The sequence below is a fragment of the Haplochromis burtoni genome, unplaced genomic scaffold (assembly GCF_018398535.1).
Source record: "Haplochromis burtoni strain Fernald_Lab_line unplaced genomic scaffold, NCSU_Asbu1 Contig_384, whole genome shotgun sequence".
Lineage (NCBI taxonomy): Eukaryota > Metazoa > Chordata > Actinopteri > Cichliformes > Cichlidae > Haplochromis > Haplochromis burtoni.
Genome location: NW_024582745.1, coordinates 361,086 through 372,025, shown reverse-complemented (window position 1 = coordinate 372,025; position 10,940 = coordinate 361,086). Strand labels below are relative to the sequence as shown.

At 40.0% G+C, this 10,940-nt stretch overlaps 1 protein-coding gene across 1 annotated transcript in view; it reads right to left on the bottom strand.

Moving 5' to 3' along the window:
- Positions 1–242: 242 nt before the first annotated feature.
- Positions 243–10,940, bottom strand: part of LOC102302007 (LLGL scribble cell polarity complex component 2) — a gene marked incomplete at its 3' end in the record, with an annotated part of 30,934 nt that continues 20,236 nt past the window's right edge. Inside the window, 3 exon segments of the mRNA XM_042212647.1 lie at positions 243–324; positions 1,823–1,920; positions 4,993–5,150. Coding sequence (XP_042068581.1) covers positions 243–324; positions 1,823–1,920; positions 4,993–5,067 — 255 coding nt within the window.

The window sequence follows — 10,940 nt, the reverse complement described above, 5'->3', positions numbered from 1 at the left end:
ATGTACATAAAAACCAGCTTCTTGTTTAAGTGAAAATAAATGGAAGGTTGTCTTTTTGCGCTAGTAATGTTGTGGAGTTGTATTTTGTCTCGCATCCATTATATCGTCAGTTATATCGTTATCGCAAATTTTCAAATATATATCATGATAAATATTTTTGGCCATATCGCCCTGCTCTAACAAGCTCAATAAAACAAAATTCTGCTAGCATTCTATGTTGTGTGATTTATATCAAACATTACCTGGTGGGGCATGAAGTGCACCTGTGTGACAGCAGCATTCTCATCATGTAGCCCCATGAACTCCACACCTGGAGCTCCATATCTGAACAATGGTTAAGCACAGACTCCATTTATCATAGTTGCAATCATACTAACATACTAGCACACTGGGAAGAGCTAAGCTAATGCACATTTAGTAAGATGGTCTATTTTACACAGAGAAATCCAAAACTTTAAGTCCTAATTTCAGGGAGGCATCTCAGTGTTTGAGGGGATGCCAAGATACTATGTACAGGGAATTAGAGCCAGAAATCTTCTTGCTTTAGAAGTCACAACTTAGACCTCCTCTCTCCTTTGGGTGGCGCTGTCACTTGGTGTTCCCTCTCTCTGCAGTAGAGGATCACTTCCTGGTCCAACACACAGTGGTGTTTTTGTGTAGCAATTTAATTAAAAACTAATAGATAACTTATTTATTTCATAGTGTAATCTTCACATGCTTCATCCAAAGCACACACTCTGTGTATTCACTTGCTAATTTATAGTCACAGTATTCACTCACTGTGTCTTTAAGGACTCGCTAGCAGCATGGCCTCTTCACCTGTCCCTCCTACACTTTCCTGCTTGTTGTGTCACATGTTTAGTTACTCCTTAGCCTCCTTTAGCAGTAATCCTACTTGTACTATATGTAGCCTATTTGCAGCTCTGGAGGCCAAGATCACTGAATTAGAGACTCCACATACAGCATCCACATCTGCACCACGAGTAAAACAGTGAAATGTGGATTATTAAACATTAGGCCTCTCTCTCCCAAGTCTCTGTTAGTACATGACTTAATAATTGATCAACAAATTGACTTACTCTTCCTTAAAGAAACCTGGTTACAGCAGGATGATTATGTTAGCTTAAATGAATCAACACCCCCGAGTCATTCTATCTGAAACCTTGAAGCAGGCCGAGGAGGAGGTGTGGCAGCAATTTTCAACACCAGCTTATTAATCAACCAAAGACCAAGACAGAGTTTTAATTCATTTGAAAGCCTGATGCTCAGCCTTGTCCACCCCAGCTGAAAAACTCAAATAACAGTCTTATTAGGGCAGGGATAACTCTAGGTAGAGTGGTGGTCCCCATAATCAGAAGGTCGGGGGTTCAAATCCTCTGTACCCTGAGGTACCCCTGAGCAAGGTACCGTCCCTACACACTACTCCCTGGGCACCCAGTGGCTGCCCACTGCTTCACTGAGTGAGTAGGTTAGATGCAGAGAGGATTTTCCCCACGGGGATCAATAAAGTATACATTATTATTATTATTCTTATTGGTATTATTAGTTATCATCTATCATCCACCTGGGCCTTACACTGAGTTTGTCTGATTTCTCAAGACTTTTTATCTGATTTAGTGCTCAGCTCAGATAAAATAATTATTGTGGGTGATTTTAACATCCATGTAGATGCTAAAAATGACAGCCTCAACATGACATTTAATCTGTTATTAGACTCAAGTTGACCTCTCTCAAAACGAACCCACCCACCACTTTAATTACACTCTAGATCTTGTTTTAACATATGGCATAGAAACTGAACATTTAACAGAGTGATGGATACAGTTTGATAGCCCCAGAGCGAGTGCCAATGGCCAGCAGCTTCAAGGAGGGACTGTAGCCCAGAGCACTGGGCTGGTGGGGGAATCCATGCTCCACTGTCTGAGGAGGAGAGTGAAAAGATGAGGGTGAGAAAGAACTTTGACAAAAGAGCCAAGGACAGAGACAAGAGTGTACAGAACAATACCAGCTTTAAGAAATGCCCTCATACATCTCAATAAATGTCAGAATTCACAGCTAATGATTTTAATCAGAGTTTAACAGTCAGCAGCAGTGTCTTATATTTATATTTATTTCACTGGCTCCCCAGTCCAATATATCACGCTTTTACTGGATGTTTTACTGGTCTGGAAAATTAAGTCTAGAACCCACGGACATGACCAACTACTATGTTTGTACATTTGGCGTACTCTGCCAGGCTGCGGCCGCTATCAGTCTGTATATGCAAGAGCAAAAAATAAGAACTTGACTCAAAACAAAATGTAAAAATACTGGTGGCAGGGAGTGGTAAAAATAAATCCTATGTGACTTGAGTCACATATGCTACATTTAGTACTTTGAGTTATCACATTTACAAAACATGACATTGAGTCACTGAGATTCAAACTGGTCTAACTTTAGTAGATACACCTATGGTTGCAATTCTGCTTGCATTATCGCATTCACAACAATCCACACCGCCTGCCAACTTGCCGGGCAGGGTAACGACAACCCCTAACCAGCTTTCTACGGCTGAGGGGTTAAAAAAAAAAAAGCATTTACTCATAACTACTAGGATCATCCACACAGCACAGTAATGTTGGAAGGAAATGATAAAGTTAAAATAAGATTACAACAATGGAAAGAGCACACAAATCAAAGTGCCTTAAGTGTCGTTGTTTACTGGAAGCAATCTTTAGCCACAGAACAAGCTATAATGGGAATCTGTCACAATGACACCCAACAAACAGCCACTATCACAGCAGCTAGATGTCTTTATGCCAAGCTGGCGAGTCGTATTAGAATTCTTAGTTTTGAAAACACGCCAGGAGGACCAGGAGGAATGAGTGTTTGAGAGCAACATCTCAGATTGGACATGTAAAGGTATACATAAATGTTCCAGTGTTAATTTTGATGCAAATTTTGATTTTGTTTTAGTCATAATTTAGTTTTATTTGATTAAATATCATAAGATTGTTGTAGACCAATTCATTTGACAAAAATAGAAAGTATAAAAGTTTGTTGTGTTTTTAACTGGTGAAAGTTGCTCTATGCGCCGCGGTTTGCAAAGTGTCTGACTTTCCTTGACATGAAATGTGTCCATATGATTACTCTTCTGACATTTTGTTGTTTTTTCATGAGACGGGGAGCTCGCCCAACCTTGTCTGTCAGCGGCAGATCAAATTGTGCACGTCTAACTTTGCATAAGATAACTTCTAACTGGATCATCATCCCTTCTTTGTACACAACACAATTCATTCTGATTGGACCTCGTCTCTCTTCATCTTGTTTTTATTCGTCAATAAAATTGTCAATAATATTGTCAAAACATTTTTTCTTTCGCATTAGGTTTTACATATAGTTATTGTCTTTTTTCATCAGAAAAAGACCAAAAGTATCATGATAATTACTAGTCAACAAGCAAAACACTGAAATGAACACCTGTGTCTACACATATATAGGTGTTATATCTGCAGGGCACAAGCATCTTTTATGCAGAAAGTGCGTCATCATTATGATTACAATTATCTGTAAAATGAGTGCAGTGTTTATGCGCCACATACAGCCCACTTTGATCTTAAGTGGCCCAGACCAGTGAAACTCTCCTTTCCCACAGTGTAAAGAAGTTACATATTTAACAGTTTTTTTATATGACCATTTTTTTAAAACTGTACGTAGTCATAAAAAAACAAAACACATTTCTATAGTAGAAATATAACTGTAAAAGCTGTAAAACCTATGACTACAGACATTTCTGCATCTCTGCCATTCAAAGACATTTTGTATACAGTTTTTTAATGTAATATTCAATACTGAACTGTAAATTTAGTCTTTTTCAAGGGAGGAGTTTTTTGATTTTTTTCACTGTTTTAATAAAAGCCCTATTTTTATGCATACCACTACAGAGAACACACACACGATTTAAAGCCTGGACAAGTTTGAAACCTTTTGTCCTCCACAATGACCTGCTAGCATTTAAATCCGACTCTCCTGTCTCTCCATGTAACTGGCTACACCACTACACGTGCTGTCTTTGGAACGTCCGCCCTCTTCCTTCTTTCACATAATGGTATGATCCCAGTCTGTCTTTGCATGTGATTGGCCACATGGTGTACCCATCAAAAATAAAGTTCCACCACTGCCTGCATGGATTCTCAACAGGGCTGAAGATTCGGCTTCCACATTAATAACTGACATATAAAATGATCCTGCGGGTTGTATGTAATTGTATCGTAGACAGTAAGTTTGACACCCCTGGTTTAGATGCACTGAAATAATCAGGTGGCACTGCTTTCTCCACTAAGCTTCTTCATTGTCACTTGGTTATTGTTAGTGGATTAGAAAAACCAGAGGGTTATAATATTGTTAATGTTAGGATCAACCTAATTACATCGCTATGGTTACTTAAGCTGGATACCTACGCTGGTTAGAGTTCAAAGTTTGACATTTGTATGGATTCTAAAAGGCACCGCACTTATATTAATTATTTGACATTCTGTCTGAAATGTATATATTCTTAGCTGAGATAAGTCAGGTTCTTAAGTATTTGAAAAATGATAATTTTTGGAATTACATTCTGAACACCAGAGTACTAAAAATGGAAACCATGTATAAAAGTGGTTGTATTCCATAACAGTTAAGTCAATATTTTTGTTAAAGCCCTTGAATTAAAGCTGAGTGCTTGCACTTCAATCACGCCTCTGTTGTTTGATTTAAATGGACCATGGTGGTGTACAGACAAAAATCACGAGAAAAAGAAACTAATATATAAATTTAAAGTGAACAGCTTACTTGATCTTGTTCTGGTTACTTTTATTTTCTGTTTCTGCTTAGTAACCTGGTCACTTGAATGTATATCATGACTGCAGATAGTTCAGAGTCTCCTGAATGATTTTTGTCTTCTTCTTCTCATCACTCACATTGAACCACATCACTACAGATGGCAAACTGTGTGGTATGGTCTAATTTACTTGCCTTATTAAACGCGAAGAGTTCCTGTTTTAGCCGATCCCTCTGGGACTCTTGACCGTGCCGCCTGAACCTTTTCATCCTGTCAATACCGTGTGCAGCCAGAAGGCCCGCTGACACTTGCTGGCTGGAGGAGACACAGGAGATAGAGGTAGATGATCCAGCTTGAAAGTAAAAGTTTCAGAGAGGAGAAAAAAGGGCATGTTATTAGACAAATCCTCTAGTTCACACCTTTGTTATTCCTTAGTGAAAAGCAAATATTGATATTCTATTTATTTAAAACAATCAAAACATGTCTTCTTCCATAAGCGTGTTCTCCAGCCACAATTCAGAGATGAATAACACCATCAGATACACAGCCACATTAATCAGTCCAGCTGCCTTCCAAAAAAAATACAGAGTGGCTCGTGTTTTTTCTTGCATCAATACACAACCAGCAGTTTCAAGGAAAAAGGGGTTACTAGGAGTACCAAAACTTTTGCTTCACTAATGTCTATAGAAACCTATTAAACAAAATACATGAGACCTGGGTGTCATAAGGCCCCTGGCTACATGTTTGGTTGTCTGTGAAGTCACTGGGAAATTAGGATTCAAATGTATGTATTCATCATTTGTCCCATTTCAGCGACCAAACATTCTTCTCCATCTGAGATTTTGTGTGAAATCATAATACAACCGCTATTTAATGTAGATGCTGTGTGTTACAAGTGGTTCTTCACACAAATGCTGCACAAAACCTTCTGCTAATGCCAGCTATATCTTTTGGTGCTCATAACTTTTATACTTTTTGAGATATTATAATAATAATAATAATAATAATAATAATAATAATAATAATAATAATAATGGATTGCATTTATATAGCGCTTTTCGGGGCCCTCAAAGCGCTTTACAATTCCACTATTCATTCACTCTCACATTCACACACTGGTGGAGGCAACCTACAGTTGTAGCCACAGCTGCCCTGGGATAGACTGACAGAAGCTGCCATATTGCGCCATCTGCCCCTCTGATATTAAGCTTTTTATGCCATTTTTGGCCCATTTTGCTGAATGGGACCACATTATCAGTGTGATCACCAGTTTTGCTTGCTGGGCTGAACCGTGTTTTAGCTCAGTAAGATGAGCAGCCGTTCTCAGACCGGGAGGCCCGGGTTCAAATCACGCTTATGGCAACATTTCTTTAAGTTCACAGTTAAACTTTTTTCAACATAAATTTTACCCCTTCACCCCTTTTCAGCAGAATTTTCAGGTTTTTTTTCCACCCCTTTTCAGCACCTTTTTAGCTGTTTTGAGCAGAAACCTCTTTTCAGCAGAATTTTCGCTTTTTGGTCTGTTTTCAGCGGAATTTTCAGTGTCTTCCCCTCTTTCAACACAATTTTCTGTTTCCTCATCTCTTTTCAGCAGAAAGTTCAAAAAGTTCACCTCTTTTCAACAGAATTTTCAGCTTTCTCACTTCTTATCAGCACAAATCTCACGATCTTCTGCTCATTTTAGCAGAATTGTCAGTTTGTCCTTCTCGATTCAATTTCCGGAAAACCAGTTTAGCTCACTGACATGAGTAGCCGCCTTGAGACCAGAAGTCCCGGGTTCGTACCCTGCTCAGGGCAAATTTTCTGTTCAGCAGACAGTTCAAAATTTTCACCTCTTTTCAGCACAAATTCTAGATTCTTCAGCTGTTTTCAGCACAAACTTCAGCTTCTTTACATCTTTTCAGCAGAATTCTTTGCTTCTTGGTCTGTTTTCAGCAGAATTTTCAGTTTCTTTACTTCTTTTCTGCAAAATTTTCTGTTTCTTCAGCTCTTTTAAGCAGAAAGTTCAAAAGTGAGATGAGCAGCCACCTTGAGACCAGGTGGCGCAGGCTCAAATCTGACCTGTGGCTCTTGCCGCACATCTTCCCTCCTCGCACTCTCCCTGCTTTCTTCAGTGTAATCTTTCAAATAAAGCACTTTTCAGCAGAGTTCAGCTTCTACACAGTGTTTTCAGCAGATAGTTCTCCTTTTTCTGCTTTTTCAGATTCCACTACACGGCATTCACACTGCATTTTCGCAGGAAATGCAACTTTTTCTAGTTGTCATTAAATATTCTGCCTTTAGGACTTATCATTAGTAGTTTCAAAATTATTTCCTACCATCAGTAAGCAGACAATACCCAATTAGACACCTCCTTTAAACCTTGTGAACTAGACAAATTACCCACTCTAATGGACTGTCTTAAGGAAATAATGGCTCAAGAGTTGGGAGTTTGCCTTGTAATCGGAAGGTTGCCGGTTCGAGCCCCGGCTTGGACAGTCTCTGTCGTTGTGTCCTTGGGCAAGACACGTCACCCGTTGCCTACTGGTGGTGGTGGTGGCGCCTCTGTCAGTGCGCCCCAGGGTGGCTGTGGCTACAATGTAGCTTGCCATCACCAGTGTGTGAATGGGTGGATGACTGGATGTGTAAAGCGCTTTGGGGTCCTTAGGGACTAGTAAAGCGCTATACAAATACAGGCCATTTAATTTTTGATCAATCTCTGTCTTTTGATGCTCATATCAAGTCTGTGACCTGCACCTGCTTTTTCATTTAAGAAATATTGCCAAATTTAGGACTATTGTCTCCAAAGCTGAACTGGAGATGTGTTCTGCCTTCATCTCCTCCTGTTAGATATTGTAATGCACTCTTTTCCTATCTGTCAAAGATTTCTTTACATCACCTTTAAGTGATCCAAAATACCACAGCAAGGCTGTTAACCCACACTCATAAATTCACTTACATCACTCCCTTGTTGAAGTCCTTCCACTGGTTTCCAGTTGGGTACAGATATCAGTTTAAAATCCTCACTCTTACTTTTATATCTTTACGAGGAGAGGCCCCCACTTATATTATCAAGCTTCTTCACCCTTGCTCTCAAAACTGGATTCTTAGATACACTGATTGTGGTCTTCTGACTTTTCCATGGGATTGCGCTTTCCAAACCAGTACTGTGGAACAGCTTCCCTGATAACCAGCTATGATCCAATCTTTCAGGTTAGTTCCTCTCGCACTCAACGATCCTTCTTCCATCGCACTTGGGGTTTGATGCCCTCGATTGGGTGAGGGTGATAATATCGAATTAGTGCTTCCAGTCAGAGATTGAGCATGCACCGGTTTATTGTATTTCCAGACTTGCTTTCGGCACAATTTACAGTGCACGCTACTCTGTTTTTTGTCAGACTTGAAATAGCCGAAATACCTTCACACTACGGAACTTCTATGGCTCTTCCGTTCGACAATCTCTCCGGCATTGGAACCATCATCTGTTTTCTCTTCGGTAACCTTCGGTCACGCTCGGTTGATTTTTCTAGTCGGCACACTCATTTCCTCCATTACCCGGGCGGCACGGTGGCTGGCTGCTTCCCAAACAAATACACATGTGCGGCTTGGCACTTGTGCTGTACGTAACAAGTCACGTGACGTGACGCTGCGGCTGTGATTGGTTCGGCTCTGCGCTACTTAATTTGGATTGGCTGTTCTTTTTTTTTTTTTTTTTTTTTTTAAGAGGACAAGAGCGGTGAGGTCTATCGCAATAGTTTAATTTTTCTATCGAGAAAAAGTTATTTCGCAATACATATCGTTATCGTTCTATCGCCCAGCTCTATGTGAGAGCAGTTTCTTCTTGCAAATGTTGGGGTGGCTGTAGCTCAGGTGGCAGAGCAGGTCAGCCACTAATCAGAAGGTCGGTGGTTCGATCCCAGGCTGCCTCCTGGCTGCATGCCAAATATCCTTGGGCAAGATACTAACCCCATGTTTGCCTACTGGTGGTGGTCAGAGGGCCCGGTGGCGCCAGTGTCCGGCAGCCTCGCCTCTGTCAGTGCGCCCCAGGGCAGCTGTGGCTACAATGTAGCTGCCATCGCCAGTGTGTGAATGTGTGTGAACGGGTGAATGACTGAATGTAGTGTGAAGCGCTTTGGGGTCCTTAGGGACTAGAAAAGCGCTATACAAATGCAGGCCATTTACCATTTACACTGAGCTACTAGTTGTTTTGCTGTCGATCTGGATGCTGGGTATCAAAGATTGTCCTTCCACTGGGGTTGACTCGCGTAGTAGCATTCCAACAGCGCCTTATTATCATCTCTTGCCAGCTTGTGCCCTCTTGTTCCAGTAGCCCACTTCTCATCAGTATGTCCTGGATATATATGTCAACCACAGAGCACCACGCTCTGTTTTGCAGCTATGGAACAGAAAAGCTACTTGGAGTTCCAGATTCAGACAATGGCAAAGCAAAGCTCATACCAGTGGTCAAATGTGTGATCTGCAGTCCATGACCGTCCATTTTCATAACAAAAGTCTGTGCCATGACTCACATGTCTGAGCCAGGTCATTTGCCTCAGTCCAAAGCCAGACATAGTTCTGTTATTGCCCTCAGTGTTCCGATGACTCACATTTCCAACTCAAGCTTCCTCATACTTCCTCAGACTGTCCCAAACAGACTGGGTGGACTCACCAGTCACTTGTTCTGAGGACTACATAGACCTACTCAATGTTGCATCATCCCTTTAAGTGTTTCAGACCAGACCAGATTTCTGTCAGACCAGTATATTCAATGTTTAGAAAGGTCAAGCACGCCAAGACAAGCACTAACACAGCAGTCTTGTGTGGAAAAAAACAAAAATAGGTTAAAGTAAACTTTTGTATATTCCATGATTACACATAAATTATTATATTTAATGTCAATCATCATAGCTTACAGCTCAAGAAAAATCGTAATTCCAGTCTCTCGAATTATTAGAATATTTCCAGAGATCAAATAAAAAGTATTTTCAACTGGTGCAGAGTTGTTGAATTGACATGTAACTGTTGTTCATAGCTCCTCCCACCGGAATGTAGGGTGTATGCTTTTTTGTCTCATCCCTAGAGGTGGGTTTTGATTATCAATTTATTGATTATCCAAGCTAGAATCGATTTTAATGTGATATCGATTCATTAAAATCCTGAATCAATTTTTTAATATAAATTTATTTTGCCCGAAAAGCCAGAATCTCAGGTTAAACCTCACAAAATTTCAACAACCACCAAACAGCTAAAACAGTAAATGAGAGCAGCTACACGGATTCTGCACAAAGATGTAAACACAAAGCGTTTCGGTGGGTCCGAGCTTTGTGTTTACTTCCGAAAAGAAAACCTCATTTCTGCTCTTCAATACTGATCAAATTTTAACCTTTTAAAATTATGCAAAATTGCAAAACGCTCAGCTGTGTCTGTAATAAAACTGCTGTAACTTTGCTCTGCTTCACTTCAGCAGCATCAGGTAATGTTAATATGTTGATTAATGGTTTTCTTTCATTTTTGATCTACTGCAGAATATTTTTATAAAATCCCAGGCCAGGAAAACCATCTTCATGTTTTTCTGTTTCATCCCCAGCTACTTTGACACAAAGGCCTCTGCTGTGATGCTCACACCTTTGATAAAGTCTCGCAAGTGTCAGCTTTCTTTTTATAGATATAAAAATATGGAAATGTACTGATGCATGATCTGAATTATAATATTTCTGACTGTCTGAGGCAAAATTTATGTTGCAAAATATGTTTTTGTAACTGCAATACACTACAGGAAGCTATAGGGGTAGTGTCACTTGTATCATCTGCCAATACTGCACCCAATACTAAGCATAAGAACGTAACGCGAACGGCAAAACAGGAGCACAGAAGAGAATGGAAACAGATTTTTGTATTTTTTTTTTTTTTTTTAAGTGAAAGCATTTCACAGAAAACAAAGTTAAACACGGACTGTGAAAAGCAGAGTTTTCCTTCCAACACAGTAAAATTGCAGTGCACAAGCATTTAAAACACCAGCACCCTGGAGAGTGTGATTTCAATTCTGAATTGGTCCATTTTAGGGAGTTAAGTTAGTCGTTCAAACACTACGCACTGTTTATGTTAATATTTGTACAGTAATATTGATGTTTGTACAGTAATGTTGATATTAGCTTACCTGTCG